Source organism: Equus przewalskii, chromosome 26 (genome assembly GCF_037783145.1).
Source record: "Equus przewalskii isolate Varuska chromosome 26, EquPr2, whole genome shotgun sequence".
NCBI lineage: Eukaryota > Metazoa > Chordata > Mammalia > Perissodactyla > Equidae > Equus > Equus przewalskii.
The window spans coordinates 4,066,295-4,091,326 of NC_091856.1; the positions used below are offsets into that span (position 1 = coordinate 4,066,295).

The window sequence follows — 25,032 nt, forward strand, 5'->3', positions numbered from 1 at the left end:
TTTTTTTTTTCAGAACTTGAGTTATCATCTACCAGAATACTAGTTTTTGAACTCGTCTTTGTCTCTTCTTAGCACTTCAGGCAAACTGAATCTAGTAAACGAAAGCCCCAAGTGAAAGTTCCACTTCCTCTTTGTACCTCTGACACTCCTGGTGAATGCAGGAGGGGCGGCAACATGGCTGGGAGAGCCATGCCCTCCCCTGGACTAACTCCACAGCTTAGACACTAAGGGCCATCTGGCTTGCTCTAATGTGCCTGTCTCCTTGGTTTTAGCATGTGTTCAGGATGCCTTCATACATTCAATTAGAGTATTTATTGCCTGGCATCTGTGAAGCTGTTAGACATATAGCCAAAACTTAGGAGATAGACTCTGAAAAGTTAAACATTCCACGAAAATGGACTTAAGGGCAAGAGACCATTCCAGTTATCTTGACTTGGCTTTTCAATGGCAGCCATAATGACTGGAAGTCCTATGTTATACGGCAATGAGAACCACAGACGATCCCCTATATCACTGGCTGAAGTATTCCTGAGCCACCAGGTTCCTCACAGTGGCCTTCACATCCTTGTCCTCAGGCTGTAGATGATGGGGTTGAGCATGGGGGCCAGCACTCCATAGACGAGGGGGATGAACTCATCTGAGAGGTCCTCTTTGTCTGCCCCCACGGGGCTGTGGACTTGGGCTTCCTGTACTTGAAGAGGTTGGTCCCACAGAAGACGACCATGACTGTGAGATGGGCAGAGCAGGTGAAGTTCTTTTGCCTCCCCTCAGCTGAGGGGATCCACCAGATGGTAGCAATGATGAATACGTAAGAGACAAAAATGAACAGGACTGGGACCCCCAGGAAGATCACAATTGTTACCCCCATGCTGATCACATTGATGGAGATGTCAGCGCAGGCCAGCTTCAGGACAGCCAGGATCTCACAGGTAAAGTGGTCAATGACATTGTTCCCACAGAAGGCCAGCTGAATTGTCAAAGATGTGTGTACCACAAAAGCAGCACCACCAATGGCCCAGGAGCTGGCAGCCATGGGCACGTACACAGCCTTGCTCATGACCACAGGGTATCTAAGGGGGTTGCAGATGGCCACATAGCGATCCAATGTCATCATGCCCAGCAGCACACACTCTGTGGCTCCCATGGCAAAGGAGAGAAACATTTGCATGGCACAGGCTGAGAAGGAGATGGTTTCCTGGACAGATCAGGAGGCCATCCAGGACCAGAGGGATGTAAGAGGTGGTGTAGCAGATGTCCAGGAAGGAGACGTTCCCCAGGAAGAAGTACATGGGCGTGTGCAGGTGGGAGTCAAGAGTGGTCACCAGCATGACGACCCTGTTGCCCAGCAGGACCACCAGGTACATCAGCAGGACGAGCACAGAGAACATTTTCTCCAGCGTTGGGTGGGCTGAGAGGCCCAGGGAAATGAAGCCCACCACCGGGGAGGTCCAGCTGGCTTCTTCCATGTGATATCCCCTCTGTCATCAGCAAAGTACAAAAGCAGCATGTCAGGTTTTCCTGAGAAGGGTCCCAGGCATCCGGTATGTGGTCAAGTCCACGCTGCATAACAGCACAGCGTATGTGCGTAAGAGAAAAATAACCAAGGGAGGCAGCAGGGAAGTCCTCAGCTCCTAGATGGGAGGAGGTCAGAGCTGGAACAGAGTTTACAAGGGAGTGGCACTGGGTGAGGACCTCAAATATTCCAGCCGTATGCGAGGAATTCTCCAACGTTGCTGCATCCTCTCGTGGCCCATAAAAGCAACTGAGGCCTACAGAGGGGAAGTGGCCCGTCCAAGCCCTCTGAGCCAGCTGGTGCCAGAGACAGGACTTGAACCCAGCAGAGCTAATCTGCGGTCAGGAAGGGCTTTCCCTCTGCATTATGATGAATGGCTGGACAATGCTGTGAATTCTTTCTCTTTAAGGTAAATGTATAGAAATTTCATTTAATCTGAGCTTTCTTAGATTCTCAGGAAAACTCCTAAACTTAGAACTATCAAATTTTCAAGGCTTTTTAAACTTTGATTACATTTGGAAGGAGCTTAGTGTTAATCCACATCCAGACAGACATGCCTGGGCGAAGGCTCAGCCATCAGGAGGATTACCTCTTCAGTCTGTCCGCCACCCGCGACACAGACCTGACTGTCGTCTGCCTTGGGATTTGCCTATTTTAGATACGGATTGATGGCAATACATGGGGTGGTTCCCACAAGGGGAAGAACTTTATGAAGTCAACACTTCATGAGGTGACTGAGCCCACATGATGGCATGACAACTGGGCAGCTCACTGACAAGTCAGCTCAGTTATTAATAACCACACTGCCTACACTCGTCAGATAGTAGGGTTTAGGACAGTGACTTCTAATCCCATTCTGTTAGCATACTGGTGAAATTCTTAGCCAGGGGTGACCAAGGAAGGTTTTTCCTTTGTTCTTTTATGTTTTTATTATGCTCTCTTGTAATATTCTGGCTCTCTGACACCATTCTTGTGTTCCACACAGGCAGCTAGCTTATAGGAAGGCCCGTATGCCCTTGTGTGGAGGATTTCTGGTCTCCTAGCTGCAATTGCCCAGACTGTAAACTCAAAAACCTCATTGATGGTATTTCTATAGCTCCTTCTTAACTGCAATGGTGTGTATGTGTAGGAGTGGGTGGACGATGGGAGATGAGTGGTTAGTGTTAATGAGCATCTACTCTGTGCCACAGTCTTTGGAACACACTATGGGGAAGATATTGTTACTCAAGTTTTATTGATGAAGTAACCAAAGCTCAGAGACGCTCAAGATTTTGCTACGTGGGGTTGAATGCAGAGCTGGGGTTGGGTCTCAGGCCCCAACTCGGAGTTCCTTCCACCAGGCAGCTGTCTCTCTCTCTTGGTGCAGAGTTTTGAAAGAGTCCGTCTCTCCAAACCCACTCTCCGTATCCTCTGATGGCTCGTTGTCCAGCACGCTCCCTTCTCAGTCAGAGAGTTTATGTCAGACGTGTTGTCAGGCAGCGCAGCTCCCGCCTGAATTGAACCCAGGGTTTCCCAACCTCGGCACCACTGACATTTTGGGCTGGAGAACCCTTTGTTGGAGGGGGCTGTCCTGTGCACCGCAGGATGTTTAACAGCATCCCTGGCCTCTGCCCACCAGTTGCCAGTATCATCTGCTCCCTGAGTCGTGACAACTGAAAACGTCTCCTGACATTGCCAAATGTTTCCGGAGAAGAGGGAAGTGCAGGATTGAGGCCAGCAGAGAACTAATCCCGGAGAGGTCTCCCTGTCTGCAGTCAGAGGCCTCACCGTACTTCCTGCGAAGCCTCGGGCCCTTCCCCCAGCCAGCAGCCCATGGGGAATGTTTGCTCAGTGCAGGCCCCGCTGGGCGCCCAACTTGCCTCACCTTCCTCCCACTGGCTCTCCCAGCCCCTCCAGAAACTCAAAAGTCAACACTACAGTCAGTGTCACAAACAAGATTCAACAGTGACAAGGACAGGCTGTGGCCGCAGAGGCCGAGGAAAGTGGCTTCTGTTAGAGCAGCCATCCTGTCCACTCCTGTCAGACAAATCCTTGCCCACAGAAGCTCCTGCCCACAAACAATGCGTGTGGGCCTGAGTGATGCCCAGGACTTGAGCTGTGTGAGAGCTGCATCCATGCAGGTCTTCGTGCCTGTTGTGCAAAAGTTGCCGAATGAAAGCTGGTTCAATTGGAATGAAGTGAACAGCTAGGAAGAACTTGCACACTGAGACCAGAGCTGTGGAGCCTGCCCCGCCTGTGACATGGATATTCTGTGTAGCTTGAGCAAGTCCCTTCTCCTCCCAAGGCCTCAGTTTCCCCACATGCATCATGAGAAGGCTGAATCAGGGGCTTCCCAGGGCCTCCCAGCTCTGTCGTGGACTGCCCGGTGCTGTGCTCGGCAGGCAGGAAGCGGTCCTTGGTGAAGGCGGCTGCACACTCCTCTGGGGGGGGTGGTTATAGGGTGAGATCTGAGTGCTTGGTTTCCCACCAAGAAATGGTCAGCAGGAAACAGAGCTGTGTCAGGCTCTGGAGGGACTGGGGATGGAGGCAAACAAAGAGCTCTGACACCCACTTCCTGATGAGAGGAGGGCAGGGAGGCTGGCGGGGAGAGCGAGGAGGAAGGAAGCTTTGACCTCTGCGGCTGCATCCTGCAGGTGTGGTCCCTCCACATGTCCCAGGGACCTGGTCTTGCTGTGGTCTCGTCCCTACATCCCTACCTCTCCTGGGAGCCAGCAGGAAAGTGAGAAATGGGAGGCAGTGCAGTGTGGCCAAAAGAGCCGCATAGCCTCTCATACAGCCTTTCTGGAGAAACTTTGCCTACAAAAAGGAGAAACCTGAAAAACCTGCACACCCGTCGCCTCAGCAAGCCCCCCTCCGGGAAATAAGTCCGGAGAACCAATGAGAGTGGAGGGCCAACATCTCTCAACAAAGGCGTCCGTCAGAGCAACATTTGTGAGTCAAGGCAGGGATCAAAATAACCGTCCACCAATAGACGCCTAAGGAAATTATGCCATTTCATGTAAGGGAATATTAGGCAGATGTTAAAGTCAAGTTTCTATTTGTACACTGTAATATTATTACATTACAATGATAAATTAATAGAGAATGCAAAATTGTATATACTGTTACGATCTCAACCAGGTAAATGACGTGTGGATAAAAGTGACTGGAAAAACTATAGCAAGATCAATAGGGGGAGGACTCCTCTTTGAACCTCTTCAGCATCACCAAATTTTCTATTCATACAGTGGGCGCAAGTTAATCTGCATTCAGGGGAAAAATCTCAGCATTATAAAAGGAAAGTGAGGAAAAAGGAAAGAAGTAGCCGCAGACTGGGAGTCAGTCGAACAGGGTGCAGATCTCTGCTCACCTGTCCTCTCACCCTCTGACTCCGAGGAAGGCCCTTTCCTCTGAGGGTCTCTGCAGGATGTGCTGGGAATCCTGCCCACCTCCCTCCCAGCTCCGGCTTCATAAGAGGAGGGAGCGGAAAGGGCAGGGCAGGGGCTGGACAGTGGTGAGACCAGAGAGCATGAAGGACTGCCTGGCCTTCCTCTCGGCTGCCCCTCCCTGCTCCAGCGCCAGCTGCGGGAAGGATTCCTGGGGCAGAAGTGGGGCGAGGAGGACAGTCCGTCTTCGGGAACGCCCTGCAGAGAGCATAGCCGCCACCTCTGTCCTCGCCGCAGCCCAGCTCTCGCGCCTGCATCCTGCTTGTGGCCACTCCTCTGAGTCTCCCGATCCCAGATTCTCAACTACTCACACCGCCCCGGGCCAGACTCTGGATGCCAGAGAAGGACCCCAGACCCTCCCCTGTCCGACGTCCTTTACTCTGAGACCCTCCTTCTTCCTTTTCCTCCCAGCACCTTGTGGGAACTTGAGCCTCTGGTGGGTGTTTCTCTCCCTCCTTCCTCCCAGCTGTGCAGGCTGACTGGGCCTCAGCTGCAGACTCTTCATGCAGAGGACATGTCATCCTGGTCTGAGGCCCAGAAGTCCCAAGGGTACACGTTCCCCAGCAGTGAAGGGAGACCTCAAGCAGCAGCCGTGGGTGCCAACAGGAATCCTGCTAATTCCAGAAGCAATTTAAAGTCTGGAACGTCAAGTGTGCCCAGGGTGCAGGCCCTCAGCATACCTGGGGGGTCCAGGGACCACACCTCCCCGTCCCAGTCAGAGGCAGTGACTGGGACGCAGCCAACTGGATGTGGAGAGGAGGGCGCAGCAGAGGCAGGCTTCCTCCTGAGCTTTTCCCTGGTCTCAGAGAAGCCAGCACTCGCATCAGGGACAGAGCAAACGTCCCCAAGTTGAAGTCCTAGACATTCAGAATGGGGGGGCGGGGGGAGGTGCTAGGACAGATGCTTAACAAAAACCAGCAGCAGAATTAGCTACATTCATTGAGCTGGCCCCATGTGCCAGCCACTGTGACAAACACTTTACACACATTATATAAATTCCATAAAATCCAGCGATACGTGTGTAGTGAGTATCTCCTTCTAGTCTTCCCTGGAGATTGCATTATTATCCCCCTATTTTTTTCATTTGAGGAAATAGACTAAAAAGTTAAGCAATTCACCAAAGACCACATGTCTTGTGAATGGCAGAGCTGGGATTTCAATGTCAATACATCTCAGTCTCTTTATCATCATTGATAGCAGCAGCAGCATCATCACCATTAACCATTAATCATCATGATTAGTGAGTATCACTTGTACTTGAAATAGAATTTAAAAGATATAGAAGAATATATAATAAAAATTCAGTCTTTGTCTCCAGTCACCCGGTAATTCTCCCTCAAGGCAATTTCTTGTATTTTTTTAGAGGTATTCTAGGCATATACTAAGAAGTATTTTGGAGATAAATTTAGCAAAAATACATTGTCTTAATATCTTACTTTTGTCACTTAACAATATACCTTGGAGAGTTTTCCTGGAAAAAAAAAAACATACATAGGGCTGCCTCATTCTTTTAATTGGCTGCATTTATTCATTGTAAGCATGTACCACGATTTAATTAGCCAGTTGCATGTTCATGGGCATTTAGATTTTCCAATCTCACGCTATAGTCAGTGCTACATTAAATACCATTGCATATTTGTAATTTAGCACATGGTCAAATGTATCTGTTTTATGTAACTTGTAATTTTGATAGATATTGCCAGGTTTACACATTCCTGTCATCAGTGTGTGAGGATGTCTGTTTCCCACACTCTGCCAACATCGCATCTTGCTCTGGAGACTTTCTGGTCTTTGTCAATCTGACAGGTGAGAAGTGACATCGCATTGTTGTATTTAAAACTTTTGGCTTTAAAAATATAATTCAAAATGTGAAACACAGATTCACATATATAAATGCATATAAAAGTATGTAAAACACACATTTTAAATTTAAAGAGCAATAAAGGAATCATCACCTAATTTAAGAAATACAGCATTGCCAGTGTGTTAGAAGCTCCCTGGCTATCCCTTCCCCCTCCTGGTCCTCTCTCCTCCCAGAGATAACGCCACTCCTGATTTAAGTTAAAATCATTTCCTTGCTTTTCTTGAATTTTATCACCTATGATGCATCCCTGAGCAGCATAGTTTAGATTTTCCTCTTTGTAAACTCTGTATGAATTGAACCATTTGGAGCTGTTCTTTGTGACCTGTTTCTTTATTCAATACTGTTTGTGAGATTCGTTCACGTTTATGACTGTAACTAAGTTCATTAATTCCACTATATGAATGCAGCACAGTTTATTTATACATTCTACTTTGATGAATGATTGGGTTGCTTCCTGACTGAATGCTGTTATAAATATTTTATACATTTCTCCTGATACATATGTGTATTCCCAATTGTCCTAGTTGTGTTTACAACTCATCCTTTCTCCACGATCTGCACTATGATCTCTGTCATATATGAAATCTCCAGACCTGAATGGGTCTGCTTCTGGGATCTCTATTCTTCTCTGTTGGTTTGTCTATTGCTGTGTCAATGCCACACTGCCTTAATTGATGTTGCTTTATAGTATGTTCTGATTTCTTATAGGGTAAATCCCTTTTTCCCCACCCAATACTTCTTCAAATGTGTCATGGCTGTTCTTGATCCTTTGTTCTTCCATATAAATTATTGAACCAGCTTCTTAAATTCTACAATAATTCTTTTTAGGATTTAACAATTGGAATTACATTGAATCTACTGATCAATTTGGGGAGGAATATGATCTCTATAACAGTGAGTTTCCAGAACCCATGAATTGGAACTATTTCTCTCTTTAACATCATTCGAAATATTTTATAATTTATAAGTTTATGCATAAAGATCTTGGAGCTCTTTTGCCAGATTTACCCCTGTATGGTGGTATTTATTTATTTTTTATTGAGGTCTTATTGGCTTATAACATTGTGTAAATTTCAAGTGTGCATTATTATCAATCAGTTTCTGTATAGACTGCATCATGTTCACCACCAATAGTCTAGTTTTCATCCATCACCACACAGGAGTGACCCTTTATCCCTTTTGCTCTCCCCCCATCCCACCCACTCTGGTAACCACCAATCTGTCCTCCTTATCTATGTGTACATGCTGTAACATGGATTAACCTTGAAAGCATTATGCTAAGTGAAGGAAGGCAGATAAAAGGACACATCTTATATGATTTCATTTATATGAAATGCCTAGAATAGTCTCATCCAGAGAGATGGAGAACAGATTAGTGGCTGTGTAAGGCTGGGAAGATGAGGGAGTTAGAAGGTGATAGCAAAGGGGTACAAGATTTCTTTTATGGGGTAAAGAAAATGTTCTAAAATTGATTGTGGTAATGACTACACAACTGGGTGAATATACTGAAAGCCATTGAATTGTACACTTTAAGTGGGTGAATTCTATGGTATGTGAATTGTATCTAGATAAAATTTTTAAAAATATGTCATCATTCCATCGTGCTATTTAGCATTTCTGAACAACCCAACTTGGACCAAAATACCCCATTTTTTAACACCAGACTTGACACCATAGCAGAAACACTGCATGGCTAAGACAGAAAAATACAAGAAACTCTTCTTTGGATGTTGGCATCTTGGTGAAAAGAGGCTTCACTGACACCTCGCTGACATGGTTATACTCATGTGGCATCCTGGGGCAGTGCATCCAGGAAGATTTGGGATGGGTAAATGTTACTGTGTGTGTGTGTGTAAAGTGCTTGAAAGGTAATTTTCAAAGTGTAGGGGGGAAAAGAGAACTAGAATGAAATCTCTAGGCATAATCTCAGGTAGATCAATTCTAGGAAAAAACGTGAGGATCTGGAAACTGATTCCCTTAAAGCCATGCACGTCTGAACTTCCCGTGGAAGGCCTTCAGGTACCCAGTTTGCAGATCTGAGCTGTAGTTCAAAAGCCTCGTCTTTCAAGACCATAATCTCTGCTATGAATTGACAAAGCTTCCCTAGCAGCAAATGCCAAGAATGTGACTCTGATTCTGACACTGAGCTGTGCCGGCCTCCTCCAGCGATGAGCCCTGAATGCTTCAGCCTCATGGTCTAATTTTCATGTGGGAAGAGCTCAGGAAGGAAGAAGGGAGGCCCACGCTGGTTAATATATCAGATTATCATCCCTCTATGCTAATGATCTCCTTCTACCAAGCGCCCTAGTGATTCTGCTGTCGGGGGGAGTGGTCAATACTGCCCAGTACTGCAAGGAAAAGAAAGAACGCAGAGCAAAGGACAAAGAGGACAGTGTCGTCAGGAGACACTTGGGGGGCATGGTGGGAACAGAAGCCAGGCTGAGTGGGTTAGAGACTGATCTGGAGCCAGAGAGCACAGACAACATTCAGGAAGCTCAACTGAGGAAAGAGATGGGCAGACAGAAAGAGGCAGACCTCAGAGCTGAGGAGGGTTTGCTTTCAGGATAGGGAAAACTTGAGAATATGTGTGGGATGAAGAGAAGAAATCAGGAAGGGGATATGGAGAGACAGGGAACCAAGGAGCCTGAGAAGTTGTGAGGGGACACAATGAAGACACAGGGGAGGCACGAGCTTTGAATCGTGGAAGGATGCCTCTTCCTCTGAGGTGCTCAACAGCAGGAGCTCTGGAGAGAGTTTTGGTGGACACGGGACTGTTTATGGAGCTCAGATCATCTGACTCTATTTCTCTCGAGCTCTGGTGCCAGAATGAGAGGTAGGTGGCCGAGAAAGAAGACAGGGGAAGAGCGGGGCCCCAGGACCCCAGAGAGAACTGGAGAATCAGCTGTGGGGAGTGGCCTCTGGAGTCAGTGAGAGGTGACTCAGTGGTCAGCTAAGGCTGGTGGGGTGGGGAAGGGGCAGCTGGGCTTAGCTGCATGGATCCCTAAGACCCTGCTCTTCCAGCTGGCGGACGGCAGAGAGGTGAGCAGAGGAGGGGGCTACCCAGGGTTGGAGAAGTGAGAAATGTGGGAGAAGTTCCAGGGTAGAGAGGGTCAGCTGTGAAGTCCAAGGTCCTGGCCTGAAAGGAGGAAAGTAAGGCCTGGGCAGAGGGGTAGGCTTTGAAGAGAGAGGCCAGCCAACAGAGAGGTCAAGAAGACAATTCTGAGCAGGTGGAGGAGGGCGGAGTGGGAAAAGGAAGGAGATGGAGCAGATCTGAACCATCAGGATACATAAAGTATCCAGCATTGTCTGATAAGAGCCACTAGCCTCCTGGGGCCTTGTGCCTGTGACTAGTCCAAACTGAGCTGTGCTCTAAGTGTAAAACACACACTGGATTCCAAATACTTAGTATGAAAAAAAGAACGTTAGATATCGCATTGATAAATGTTTACATTGATTACTCATTTAAATGACAATATTTTGAAAATATTGGGTTAAATACAATATATTATTAAAATTAATTTTACCTGTTTCCTTATACCTTTTTAATATGACTACCAGAAATATTTAAATTACTCATGTGATTTGCATAATATTCTCTTTGCAGGGCACTGGCACCGATACTCCCTCCCAGGGATGTGGATTGTCTCCATCATGCCTGGAACAGGGCCCCAGCACCTGGAACAGGGCCCTGCACAGAGAGGCCTCAGTGATGGTGTGTGTGTGAAGTGGTCATTGGAGGAGAAAGTAAATTCATGGATGAATGAGAGAAGGGATGAATGAGGATTCTATGGCTGTTCCAGGACGTGGTCAGTTCCTTCTAAATTGCTGAGGATTATGTCTGAGTACACACATGACGGAAAGGGAAACAGAGGGAGTTAGAACTGAGGAAAGCTCACTGAGGCTTTGAGGGAGGGGGTCTCAAAGAGCATTTGATGGGACCTCACTTAACATAAGGGCCCAAGAGCCTGGTCCTTTCCCTCACCTTTTTTTTCCTTCTGAAAAAGTACTCCTGCAGCCCTTTAATACATGCCAGGGACTGTCCTTGGCATTTTGCATGTACTAACTCATTTAAACTTCATGTCACCCTATGAGGTAGGCACTCTTATTGTCCCCCTTTGACAGATAAGGAAACTAAGGCACAGAGATGGTCAGTAACTCACCCAGGATGACCCAGTAAGTGTGGAACTGGTATTCGGCCAGGCCATCTGTCCCCAGCATCCAACCCCTAACTACTACACCACCCTGTCTCTCTTATCCCATCATTTCGCCTCATCCCCAAGCTGCTCTCCAATACAGACATAGGTTTCTTTTCTCTCCCTTGATGACCTCTCGATCACCTCCAGTCCCTCAGACTCATATTCCTGGAGAAAGTTCTCCATGAAACTTGCTCTCTGGAAACAACTGTTAAGTAACCTCCCAAGTACCCCACAAATGAGTCACAGACACAACACAGCTGCGTGGTCAAATACAACAACCAAGTCACCCGGCCTCCCCGGTTCCCTCTGCCTCATCCCTGAGCCTGGCCCACACCGCCTTCTCCCTTCCCAGCCAGGAGGCTCCTCTCCCAGACCTGGCCTTGGCCCACCTGCCTTCCCGGGCAGACTCGAGGGAAGTGAGTGTTGGAGGAGCCTGAGGCCTCACAGCTCTAAGCAACTGCTTCACCTGTCAGTCTAGCACATGCCTGCCAGGTGGCTACAGGGGACAGATCAGGGGGTTTCCAGACACCACCCTGGCCAGTGCCCGGGAGATGCCTCAGTCCCACCCACCAGGAACTCCATTCCAGCCTCAGCTTGGATCTCTCCAGTGACAGAGCAGCCCTGAATTCCCACCCACTTGGAGCAGCCCTAGCCCAGGATCTCCCCTTCAGGGCCAAACACAGACAGGAACACTAAGAAGGAACCCACAGGCCATCTTCCCCTCTTTCCCTCTCTTGCTAAATTGTGAATAATAATATATTTAATTATTCTCCCATTTAAAAAGTGGTTTAATTCCTTTGAAGAATCTTGCAAGGTAGTTTGACTAGACAGCAGGCGGGGCAGTCCAGTGCCTCCGGTGGGGGCGCCAGCGTCTTCCACTTGCCTGTCTTTTGGTCCAGCAAGTAGGCGTTTGGATTGATGGTGTAGTCTTTTTCCTGAACATCACTAGCTCTGGTGACACCCCCACATACAAACACCCTGCCATCTCCAATGGAGCATATAGCATGGGACACATTCAGGGGGCAGTTGTTGGGCAAGAGAGGCAGTGACGTGGTCATCTTGTTGGCCTTTATCTTCTGCAGGTTGATTTCCATGCTCTGCCGGTGGCTGTGCACACAGAGGATGTTGTCCTGATGGAAAGAGAGCAGGGGCCGGTGGTTGAACTCAATGGGGAAGGTGATACTCTGGACCACCTCCCCAGTATTGGTGTCAAAGCAGTCCACCACCCCAACTCGGGAGATATAGCCCTTCACCAAGCACCGCCCAGTGACAATGTACAGGCTCTGGTCACTCTTCGTGATCACGGCTGTGGCATCCATAGGGATACTCATCTTCCCTGCCAGGCACCAGGTCTCCTTGCGCTCATCATAAAAATAGATGTTAGAGACATACCGCCTTGGGGCAATGCTCCCACCCACTGAGTACACTGTCCCCCCACAGGTCACCATGGTGTGGAAGACAAGCCCAATTGGCAGGTCAGGCAACTTGGTCCAGGAGTTGTCATCCACGTCATACCGCCAAGCCGTCTTCAGCCCTGTAATCTGCTCATTGGTGCCACCAGAGATGTAGATGTAGCGACCAGTAGAGGTGGCACTAAGTGCTGCTGCTCGATAGGGCATCTCTGAGAGCTTCAACCACAGGTTCTCCTGGATGACATAGGCAAACACTCCATTGTTGTACTTGCCATGGGCCTTTTGGCCACCAAGGATGACCACCGAATCAAGCAGGGCCCCTTTCCGCTGGTGACTCAGCAGGCTGGATGGCCTCTCCTGCTGTCGTTCCATAAGGACACTCTCAATCAGGGATGTGTGGCCTGAGCTGTTCTTCATGCCCATCAACTTGTTGCTGGCAAAGATCAGTGTCTTGTTGGAGACGGCATTGAGATTGATGTAAGTAAAGAACTTCTTGAAATACTTCTCCCGCTCCTCCTTCCGGAAGTACACCCAATCTATAAGTGCGCTGAGAGCCTGGTCCTCGTTGAGCACATGCAAGTTTTCATCTTGAAGCAGGCGACCAAAGATGACAGGTGGACAGCGCATGAAGCCCTTAGGCTGCACAGAGCCCTCAGGACTGGCCCAGTAGTGGAAGTTGTCGCGAATGCCAGTGTAGGCCAAGTCCGATACCTCTTTGAGCCCAAACAACTCAGCCAAGAGGAGGTAGCGCAAACAGTTGGCACGGCGGATAGACTTAATCAGGTAGTCATTGCAGTGGATTTGAAGGCGGGTTGTGTTGAAATACTGGGCCCCACGAAGGAGCTCCTCCACGTTCTGCTCCGAGATCACCACCTTGCCACTGTAGAAGTAGTCCAGGAGCTGGTCCACCGTGGCCGGACTCAGGTAGCTGGGGTCAATGGTGATAAACAGCTCATCAGTGGTCTTCACATCATTGCCAGAGATGATGTTCTTCACTACTGAAGAGACGGCAGCCAGCACAATGCGATGTGCATAAAAGACATGGTGGTCCACAGTCAGGGCCATGTCCCAGTACTCTTTGCGTTTCCTCTGTTCGTTCAGTTTCTGCAGCAGGAAGCTGTCATAGTTTTTCTCAGTGAATATCAATTTCATGGTGCTTCTTGCCAGCTTTGGCAGAAGATCAGCAGCAGGTACTGAAGAATAGAACTGAATCCTTTGGGATTCAGATTGATGGTTGTTTGAAGAGCAGTTGATCAGGGAGGAGTGAAGGGTGGGAGAGAGGATGATGTCATAGTCGATGTGGTCATCACAATGCAGGCCCTCCTGAGACTTTTCTCAGAGCCTCTGAGCATTTCTCTCCTCTGATGGCTCCAACCTGCCAAGGCCAGATATCCTATCAGGACCTAGGGCCCAGCGGCCAGAGCTCAGGAAGAAACTCAGAGATGAGTTGCAACTCCCACCTGGGACCTTCAAAGCTCGGTTCAAAGCTGCTTCTGGAATGTCAGAGACAGTTGGGGATGAGGTGGAGCAAGGAGGGATAAGGGGAGGCTGGGGGAAAGAAAGAGATTATTATTATTAGGTCATCCGGAAGAATCCTCTCATTGTACAGGAGGCAAACTGAGGCCCAGACGAGAGAAGGGACTTGCCTAAGATCACACAGCCAGTTGGAAGTAGAGCAGGACCTGGGACCCAAACCTTCTGTAACTCAGTACTCTTTCCACCCTTCCAGTAGTAGCTCCTCACTACTCAGCTTTCCCCAGTCTCTGATTCTCAGGCCAGGAAGTAGCTTTCTCTATCAAGGTTCTGGCCATCAGAGAAGAAAGGCTCCATCCTTTGGCTTCTGATCTTTGTGGCCTCAGGGACCACTCTTCTTTAAAATAGGGGGGAGGCGAGGACCACTCCGTGGAGCAGGGATGCCAGAGTCAGCATCCAGAGAGTGGGGATGGGATGGCCTCTAAAGCCCTGATTACATCAGTTTCCAGGCAAACCAGGACGTCCTCTGCACATTTCCAAAGCTCTAGTTGTAAAAGGTTGGGGGCTGCGGTGGGTCAGCTCTCCCCACCAAGTGTGGACTTGGACACATTGCCCAGACTCTCTAAACCTCAGTTTCCTCAGGTGTGAGAGAGGAATAACAGTACCTGCTTCATAGGTTGTTAAAAGTGTACATGGGAAAACGACCAGAGTGTTATCACAGTGTTTGGCTCATAGCAAATGTTCAATAAACGCTAGCTGTGTTATTCTTGTTAGTGTCCTCGAGTGAATTTGGGCTCCTAGCGCCCCTGTGGACAGCAGCGTGGAACCCTGCCCAGTCTTTTTTGCATCATCCTCTCCCCTCCTGGTGCTATATCAGACAGTGCTCTGCTGTTATCCACAGGGTTTTCATGGCCACTTTTTTCAGAATTGGGTGGCCAGTCCTTCTTCCTAATCTATCTTAGTCTGGAAGTTCTGCTGAAACCTGTCCACCATGGGTGATCCTGCTGGTATTTGAAATTCTGATGTCATAGCTTTCAGCATCACAGCAACATGCAGCCGCCACAGGATGACAACAGATAGACGGGTGGTGTATTTCCCTGAGCAGGAAATGGACCCAGGCTGTGACGGTGAAAGCGCCAAATCTTAACCCCGAGACCACCAGGGCTAGCTGCGTCCCACAGTTTGAAAAACATTGCCTGAGTATCTGAGTTGTAGACTTCACTCTCTGGTGAGAATCCATCCAATGTTCTTACTACAAAGTTAGGATAATCAATCTCATATCAAAAACAAAAAACAAAGAAACCTCGCCAAGACTCACTCTCTTTCCTCCGACAATACAAGACTTCTGAAGGTCTATGCAGTGCATGTCCATGCAGTTTTCCAAGAGTCCACTTTGTCCACATGAGCAAATTTTATAGCAACCAACTTCCCCTGCAGATGATGGCACCTGGATCAGTGTCCCTTGACGCACGATAAAATCAGAGGTTTCTCCCAATTTGCAACCTGCACAAACAGAAATTACCTGAGAGACATGATACTATTTTACGACATTAAATATACCTCACATAAGTTTTACAGGTTCTGTGTGGCTACTAGAGGTTATGAAACAGAATTTTCACCTAACTAAGGAGTCGCTTTGGTTCAGTGGTCAGTAACATATCCTCTGAAGTGAAAATTCCATGTTCTATGAGATGGTGGTGATTCTGGACCTGTACTCCAAAGTTAGCTCCAGTTCAGTATAAAATGCTATAAGATATGTGGTTTTTTCTTTCTTCTGGTTTACTTAAGATATTTAAAAATTACAGATATTTTTTAAATGGTGTATTGAAACTGACTGTATTTTTAGAGTAATCTTGGTCAGGAAAACTTTTAGTGATAGAATATAAACATCTTAAATTTGAAGAAAACTTGAATACCAGATTGGACTTAAGGAAAATCCATTCATTTCTGATTTTTAACAAGATTTATTATGACTCTATGGCTGATATGGTATTACACAAATATTACAGGTGATCCTTTGAGAAATAATAATTTAATCTTTAGTTCCTTTTTACCCCACATATATTTTAAAATGTTGATTCTAACATGATAAAGAAATATTTTCAATTGGGAAATAGATAAAAGGCAGCAAAATTTTGTCATGACTATATTCTAAAGGGACCCACAAAGAGATAAACATTACCAAAATTCTATGGGATAAAAACTTTTCAGCCTTTAATCATATGCATTTCAGCACAACGTTCATCTCTGTGGAGAGAATTACACCCCCTGCTGAGCAGGCCCTTTCTCCACATACTAAAGGAAAGAAAAGAAAAACCAAGAACAATGTGCAGTACATTTTCTCAAACACTACAACCTGGAAGACAAAGTACAAAAAGCTGCCCCAAGGCTTTCTTTTCTTTTGTTGTCAAGAGCCCTGCAACTCATTTAGAGAGTCTGTTTTGGGATTGATATTAGTTTATAATCTAAATGACTACTGAAACTTACATTTGTCTTTGTCTTTTTCTGCTTACATAAACAATACATGCTTATTGGGAAAACCTCAAACATTACAGGAAAACATACATGAAAATAAACTGCCTTGCAATCCCAATCCAAAGATCACCCCCGTAAAGAAACACGAGCAGCACACATCCGTGCTCATCCCACACCCGCACCATCTACCTCTTACCCTGAGCACAAGAGTATGGAAGGCAGGGATCTCCGGCCGGACACCCTTTCCGGTTCACCTCGCAGAGCTCATTGGTGGGGCAGGGACTTGGGCTACAAAGGTGAGTCACCTCTTCCACAATGGTACCTAAAGTACTTGGCCCTGAAAAAACAAAACCAGATCAGCTTAAACAACCCAAAAGAGTACCAGAGGTCTGTAAGTCATCTGAATTAATCACATCTGGAGTAAATGGAGAGCTCATGAGCATAAAGCGAGGCCTGATTCTAGTAAGACGGAAACACTCCGACTCTCTGATCATTTGTGAATTTAGCATAAACATACACACATTCACCCACTTGTTCATTTATTGGGAACCTACAATACGCTGGGCAAGGTTCCAGGTACTGGAGAGACAGTAGTGAACAAAACAGACAAATCTCTAACACGGAGTTTACATTCTGGTCGGAAAATGGACAATAAAAGTCAGACAATGATAAGTAGTAAGTAGTATACAGGGATAGAAGGTGACAGGTATATTTTGGATAGGATTGTCAAAGGGGTGCTTCTGTGTAAGAGGGCCAATTTAGCAAATTTTACCACAAATGATCATCATTTATTACAGTAAGATGGATCCTGTCCCATGATTATATTTGTTAACTTGTGAAATAAGGACCAAGGATGGGTCTCACTTAATAGAAAGCACATGTGATATCTAAAGAGCGTACTGAAACTCAAACAAAAGCATTTCTTTAGTTTTTCTTCCATTGAAGTGGTTTCCTTCCACACATATATTTGATGGCTCTGATAGAGTCTAGGATTGTGAATACATTAGCTTTGCTTACTTGGTTTTAGGCCAGACTCAGACTCCAAGGCTAATAGAGGAATAAGGGTTCTTGGAGGTCATCTCATCCAGCCCAGTCATTTTATAAAGAGGGAAGCTAAGGCTCAAAGAAGTGGTCTGCTCAAAGTCACAGAGGTCTATATTCTAGTCTCGTGCTCTCTTTTTCTCCATACTGGTCACAAAGGCTAAGGGACATAGTCTGTTGGTCTTGAGAAAATACGGCAGACACTACTAGCTGCAAATCTGGCATCTGCTCTTCCCTTCCTGCTTACTAATAGAACTCCAGTTTTACTTAGGGTGGCAATGGGCCCACAGCTAAAAAGATCATCTTTCCCAGTTTCCCTTCCAACTAGGGTGGTTTTCCCTCACACTAGGATACAGTGGCTAGAATTCCAGTAGCCATGCCACAATAATAAAGCACACGCGGTAACCGTGATGATGATGAAGCCCAGTACCAAGGACGTGGAGAAAGAAGGAGCCCGGATTCCTGATGACGGAGCCACCACGGCATCCCTGGACTATTTAGTTCTGGGCTTTTTCTCACTTCTAACTGTTGTTCTGTTATTTGCAGTCTGACTTAACCCTATCTGACAAAGGAAGACAAAGCAAGTAGGGGCTGAATTCACCGTCTGGCTTTCCAGCCTGCTCACAGCACTAATGGCCCCTGGTGGCAGCCTAGTCACTGCCCTTGGCCTAACTGCGTGGTGTGTAGAGGTTCTGCTTGTTACCCCCTGGTTTCCACACAACCACCTCGCTGCCAGAAGGCTCAGCTTCAGGATGCCTCAGTGAGATCCCAGCTTATTCTTCCAGCTCTTGGCAGGAGTATTTGACAGAGAGAAGTTCCAGTTCATGTGCTAACCCAGACCATCATTCCTTACTCCCTACTTGGTGGTAAGTCCAAGCCAATGCCTCGCTCAGGTCCGCTGATGTTCTGATGACAAAAAGCTGAAGACTCCCTGGGGAGCTTCTACTTCCTGGTCAAATCGTGGCAAGGAGACAGCAATGATATGAGCTGGTTATCTGAGAACGCTGGCCCTGGCACACTGCTTAGAATTCCTGACTGACAACAGTCGACTGCCTCCTCAGACTAATATGATAATCACTCCTGCTTACATATCTGAAGATGGTAATTCTTTCCTGGGCCAAAAAAGCCAAGCAACTAAGAGCGTGCAATTGAGACAGTATCCTTAGACCACATGTTCTCAAAGAGAGATGCTCAACCAGGCAAACAAGAAGGGCAGAGATGGAAGGGAGGGGCATTTAAAATCCAAAAACACAAAGTCCTTACTGAGGTAGGTATCCAAAGGTATACAACTCTCCAGGTCATCTGTGGGTGACAGAAGCTCACAGATACTTTCAGCTGTGTGGTCTTCGGGGAATTTGTTCTGGTCCCCGCATTTCTTGAGAATCTCCATGCAATCTGATTTTGAAAAGAAAAATACTCACAAATTTAGGGTTCGAGACACCTCCTCATGTTGTCTAGTCAATATCAATTCTGTTTCTGGACTTTTCAGAAAGTGACTTTTCATAACTTAATGTTTCACAAGTGGTTAGGTGCAAGAATAGCAAAAGAGAACAGAAGTCATAGGGGACCTCCGGCTAGATAGTAAATAACGTATTATGTTACCAAAACATCCCTAACTTTCTCTTACCTGAGGTCCAAAGGCCTTGTTCAAATTTTGTACCCATCCTTACTGGTGCTACCATCAAGGTGGCTCTTCACTGTCTTTGAAAGGAATTGAACTAGGCTGGTCTGATCTGCTCTTTGCAAAATCACATTTCCTTTCTTTCAGGACCTTATCCACACTTGCTTCTTCCTCCTTCCCTCCCTCCCTTCCTTTCTCTTTTTAAATATCTTTTTAGTTATCAACATTAAAGTGTGTGGCCCAAACAATTGGAAAGTCCACTACTTTAAAATTTTCTCAGTCTTCAGTAGGGCTTTGACTCCTCTTCTGTAAGTTCTGTGAGCTAAGAGTCTATAAATTTCCCATGCGCCATCCCTTGTTTGTCACACAATAGTTACCCTTCCACTCTCCCTTAGTCAGGTCATCTCCAAGTCATGTCAGAGAATAGAGGTGGAGCCTGTTTAAGGTTGAAATAATCTGAAATCAGTCATCAAGTGCCCAGAAGCACTGAGCCACACACCAACTTAGGAGCTGGATATTAATTTGTTATTAGAAAAGCTTTTTGGAAAAAAAGATGGTTAAAGAGCAGTTGACACAGATTACTATGTAGTTGATGCTTTTGGTTTCACCCACCATAGCAGCTTTCATCTTTACTTTATCCTAGGTCTCTTAAGAAAGCCATTCACAAAATGATTGCCAGGAACAGGCCCTAAGGACTATATTCACTACCTCCTTCACGCGTCAAACACTTACAGAATACCTCCGTGTGTCAGGATTATGCCAATCCCTGAAGAGGAGAAAAAGAGGAAGGAGGACACAAGGAAAAAAGGCACAAAGAAGAATACGCTCCTCAAGGAGAGCAAAGTCTAACAGAATATAAGACAAGTACACAAATTAAAATATAAAAACAGAATTATGCATTGAAAATACTCAATAAATGTTTCTTGAACTAAGTTCCATAAGAGAAGTACAAACAAAGGTGTATGGAAATTTGTAGTGAGGATAAATTACCATCAGCTGGAGCAGTCGGGGAAGATTCCGTAGGAATGACCGGTATTTGAGAGGGCTAAGAAGGACAGGCAGTGGGCAAGTGGAGATGGGGGGAAGAGCATTTCAAGCAGAGGAGGAAAAAGTGGGAAAGAATTTGACATGTGGGGGCAATGGGCAAAGGGAAGTGGTGGGAGAGAAAACTGTGAAGGTAGGCTGTGGGTGGAGATCATGGAGGGTCTGAACCAAAACCGGAGAGTCACTATGATGAAAGAAACTTACTTGCAAATAATACTTCCCCGGGATTTACTGTGACAGGGTTTAATCTGCAGTGAACAAGCTATTGCTTTCCACATTTCTGGCTGGCACTTTTTAATGTCAAGAACAGGTACAGTGATAAATGGCATCTTTATGCTTCCTTTTTCCCACAGCTTCATGTCATTCGTGGCTCCTTGATCTGACTGAGCATAACTCCAGAAAAGTTCTGTTGGCCTAAAGAGAATACAGGCCAGAAGGAATCAACAGGCAATCATTTTCTAGAGAGAAGCAATGTGCAAAACCCTAACATACTAATGCATCAGGAAAATCTGATTTTCTTAAAGGAGAAAGAACATAATCCTATCTGTAGGGGCATTAGCTGGCATGCTCCTTTACAGACAAGGTGTCCTTGAGGCTCCCTGTCTGGGCTACACACAAGCACTCACGATGATAACAGTCCTGGGCTTGGCCAACCCAGCTGCTTTCTCATGGGAGAGTTAGCACCAAGACCCTCAAAGTCTGAGGGAACACGAAGGCCCTCCAGGGGTCTCTGGACCTTGGAATGCAGGTCAGATAGGGATGATCCCCCTTGGCAAGCACACAGCCTTTTTTTCCTCTGCCTACTTAAGCGAACTTCTCTGGCAGCAGGTGCACATTGCCTGTCCAGCTGGTCGCCACTGGACCTTCCCTGGAAGTAACTCCTAATAAACTCATATGTCTGATTTGCTGTCTCCGAGTCTTTTCTTTGGTCTCTTGGCAACCTATCCCACACTGCTCACCCAGCTGGGTGTGTAGCAGAACACTTGGCGAGCCAGCCAGGAAACCAGAGTAAACCACATGAGCACAGACACTATGGGGGATGGGAAAGGAAATCTGTGGTAGTAATCCTGGGTTGGCTGGTGTCCTCCCTGTGGGGACCAGTCGCCACCACCCTTGATGGATGGGGTCCACTGTGTGAGTCTGGGGGTACCACCAAAACGCCAAAGAGCCTAGGGGAAAGTCCTGGGCATGAGAGAAGCCCAGGCCACTCCTACAGCTGTGGAGTAGCCCCTCTCCACCAGAAGATGGCTTGCAATGAAGGCAGGAGAAGTCCTGGGTGTGATAAATGCTGACAGAAAGAAATCAGAAGCCTGGGCGGTAGCTGCTACAGTGGGATGGCCCCTCCTTGCTGCTGTTTGCTTAGCAACAAAAGCCAAAATGGAAGCTAAGGCAAAGGTGAGACAGCTACAAGAGAAATTAAAATTAGAAAGGAAAACACGGCTGGTTCAAGCCAAAACTACTGAGGCTCTGTCAACACACCTCTGGGAATCTGGTGAGAAGATAGAGGTCTGAGCAACCCCAACCCAAAGGGGTGGATCCCAGAGACCTGCCTCCACCTGTTGGGCACATGCACCCACCATGAGGGATTACACTGCCGCAGAACTGGTGGAATTGGGGAACAGGTAAACTAAATAGATGTGAAAGGGATGGAAATTTGGGGGGGGGGACTTTTTAACAGTAATTATGTGTTGTGATGTAGGTACTTAAAATAACCCAAGATGAAGGCTAATTGCTTTAATGTCACATGAAGTTTTTGTGTGAAATCTAAACATAATTTTTGGGAACAAATGATTTAAATAAAAATGGGTAAGAGTTTTCAGGTACAATAATTATGTCATATGGTATAAACGCTTGAAAAACAGCTTCCAAAATCTTTTTGGTAACTTGAAACCTCAAAGTTTTGCTAAATTAAGTTAAATGATAAAAAATTCATTGAGTATCTAGGTCATTTTCCAAACAAGATAAAATATTAAAAATTGATAACTAAGCATGGATTTGTCTGCCTTTGGTTACTTATCTCCAAGAAAATAAAAGATGCTTGAGTTTATTGATAAACACATTTTGTACCTGCTGAGAAATTTTCTATGAGAAAACACATATTTCTAAAAAGTCTCTATACAAGGAAAATAAAATGTATGTTTTCAGTTAGAAAGGTATAAAAATAGAGATATTTGTCTTTGTTCTGTTAAAAAAGATAAATTTGTCCTAAAGTATTAAAAAGAAAAAAAAAGACATCGTACAAATTCTAAATGTAAAACGTAAATGACATAAAGTTTGCAAAAGTAAAACTTTGAGGAGTTGTGTGTATGGTCAAGTTGGCTGAGATTAAAATAAATAAGTTTCAATATCAAAAGTAACGATAGTCACAAAAACAGCCACTGGCTCCAGTGTGTGCACAGGAGCTAGGGCACGCCAAGAGTGCATCCCGCTGGGGACAAAAAGTGCCTGCAGGGGCAGGGAAATGCAGTAAATGCAGGGTCCAGCCACCCTGCACCTGCAGGAGCAGCAGGTGGCCAGGACTCCTCCCCTGCCCCTGCCTCCTCTCTGGCGACATGACTGAGGCTGAGCAAAGCACAGAGACAGCAGTCTGCACAGTGACTGTCGCAGCCCACGGAGCAGCAAGCACCCTCTGAGAAAAAAGAAAAAAGTCATAAACAAGCAAACGCTGTTCTGGTGGCTTTAACAGTGCCCACAGTGACAGCCTGGGAACGCCCTAGCCCCCTCGACTGGATGGAGGGCCAAAGGACCTTGACCCGTCCCTGCAGCGCCGTTCAGGTAGCTTAGGTTTTGGGCGACCAGGGGTCACAAGTGGAAATAACAATGTATTGGTCTACAGGAGCAGAAAGCATTTTGTTGTCAGAGGTGAAAATGAGCAAAATGACTTCCATCGCTTCTCACCTCACTCTGCGGCCGTGCTTCTGGAACACTGCCCAGTGGACAAAACCTCCTGAGGTTGCCTTGTTTCATTATATTGATGGTGTATTAACCTCTAAGTCTTTTCCAGACCTTCAAGAAGCCTCCTTCTCCCTCGCTGCCCACCTATGCCAACGAGGATGGGTAGTAAACAAGAATAAAGTACAAGGGTCTAGGTTATCTGTCAAATACTTGGTGTTATCTGGTCGGGTAAGACAAAAGCAGTTCCTGCTACTGTTATAGATAAGACACTCTTTAAAAGTTGGTGCCAAAGGGAATCATCTGGGACTGGGGGACCACCGAGCAGGGGGCCTTCACTCAACCCGAAGCAGCAGTGAAACAAATCCAGTCCGTGGGTGTTCTAACACAAAGAAAAACGTGTGGACTGGATGTCTCCAGTCACCCAGTGGGGTTTGGATGGGGTCTCTGGCAGAGGCAAAGCAATAAACCAGTGCCCCTCGGCTCTGGTCCCAATTGTGGAAAGGGGCTCCCCCTGCGGATGGCACAATAAATATGACAAAAGTGAGCTATTAAAGGTCACCCCTTGTGGGGGCAGAACTCTAGGATGGTATGTGGCAGCAGGTCTAGGGAATGACAATAACAGTGTATGGTGTGTTTGCACATCAGCCGACAATGCCGCCAGGAAACCAACAAACAGAAGAGTTTCCATCTCCTGGAAAAAGTGCCAACCAAAAGTGGCTACATAAGAAGAATGGACACAAAGGACAAAGGACCCAATGGGCTATTGCCAAGGACTGGGGCCTCCTCTTGCACTATAATAGGGTGCAGATCTGTCGGGTGTACCCTTCTTATTCCTTACAGAGACAGAGACCCTGGGCCATTCCTCAGGACACAGGCCAAATTGCCAGAAGCAACCAGCCTGCTCAATGCTGGCAGATGAACTACATCAGGCCCTTGCCTCTTTCTGATGGCTGTCGGCATGCCCTTACTAGTGTGGACACATCTACAGGACTGCTACAGACATATCCCAGCAGGAGAGCCACACAGAAGACCACCATGAGAGGCCTGGGACACCTCTGTGCTGCCTATGGTGTTCCCATGAACATTGACAGTGACCAAGGTACACGTTTTACTGGCCACCAGGTATAGAAGTGGGCTGATCAAATGGGCATACATTAACATTTTCACCTGCAATACAATCCCACAGCCACAGGGCTAGTGGAATGAATGAATGACTTGCTGAAATAACAATTGGGGACAGAAAACAGGACCCTAGCCCACTGGACAAGACACCTGACGACTACAATATGTGAACTGAATAAACATAAGATACACCCAACCCAGTCCATATCAGATGTTGACACAAGGACCTGATATGATGGTATGTCTACAGATAAAAGCAATAAAAAAAAAAAACTACAACCAAAGCTGGGCACTCAGAACAACTTGCTTTTGCCTCTGCCACAGAACTCCCTACTGGGGCCCAGATGGTCACTTGGCCCTGGGACCGGCAGGCAGGGCTCCACTGGTATAGTCTCTTAACCCCTTTGAGGACAGGCTTAAAACAAGATATCATGGTAACACCTCTAATTCCCCAAGGCACTTTCATCCTTTCCCTCTGGTGTGCCTTGTTGGATAGTCATGACCTCCCTGTTCTAGTCCCCTCTAAACATCTTCCTTTTCATCCTTAGGACAATGTCTGCCAACCTTTCCACTGCATGGACACACACTGGTGCTGACATACAAAACCGTTCCACCTGCTGGGTATGCAGCAAGCTGCTTGCCTTCAACCACAGGGTTACCATGGCATCTCCAAGCTGCCAACGCCTCTGACTGGAGAGCCCCATGAGAATGGAGGAATGCCGCCCACTTTCCCATTCCTACTCCCTTCCACTTGCAACATGTTTTCTTTGGTGTCCTTGCCTTTTTAATACTTTTATTTTCATGTCGTGCTCTTGGTTGCTGTTGTAGTTTCTGGCTACAGTGCTCCTCCAGGTCAAGGGAAACCATGGAACACTGGCATGATAAGATTGTAAGGGCCATTTGGACACACAGGGGGTAAAGTGTAGGGGCATTAGCTGGCATGCCCCTTTG

General features: G+C 46.7%; 1 protein-coding gene, 1 long non-coding RNA gene and 1 pseudogene across 2 annotated transcripts; all 3 read right to left on the reverse strand.

Moving 5' to 3' along the window:
* Positions 1-510: 510 nt before the first annotated feature.
* Positions 511-1,595, reverse strand: LOC103541917 (olfactory receptor 2S2-like; annotated as a pseudogene).
* A 10,162-nt stretch (positions 1,596-11,757) lies between these two features.
* On the reverse strand, positions 11,758-13,907 carry LOC103541918 (calicin). Its single transcript, XM_070595827.1, has one exon. The coding sequence runs from the start codon at positions 13,560-13,562 to the stop codon at positions 11,787-11,789; it is 1,776 nt and encodes a 591-aa protein (XP_070451928.1). The 5' UTR covers positions 13,563-13,907; the 3' UTR covers positions 11,758-11,786.
* Positions 13,908-15,196: 1,289 nt separating this feature from the next.
* LOC103541920 (uncharacterized) lies at positions 15,197-18,800 on the reverse strand. The gene is made up of 3 exons (XR_011533256.1): positions 18,663-18,800; positions 16,555-16,695; positions 15,197-15,386 (listed from the first exon to the last, which is right to left on the reverse strand). It is a non-coding gene; the product is annotated as an uncharacterized lncRNA (long non-coding RNA).
* Between the last annotated feature and the right edge of the window lie 6,232 nt (positions 18,801-25,032).

What these genes read in the sequence shown, in the direction of transcription:
- LOC103541918 (XM_070595827.1), bottom strand. Translation starts at nt 13,562, where the DNA reads ATGAAATTGATATTCACTGAGAAAAACTATGACAGCTTCCTGCTGCAG.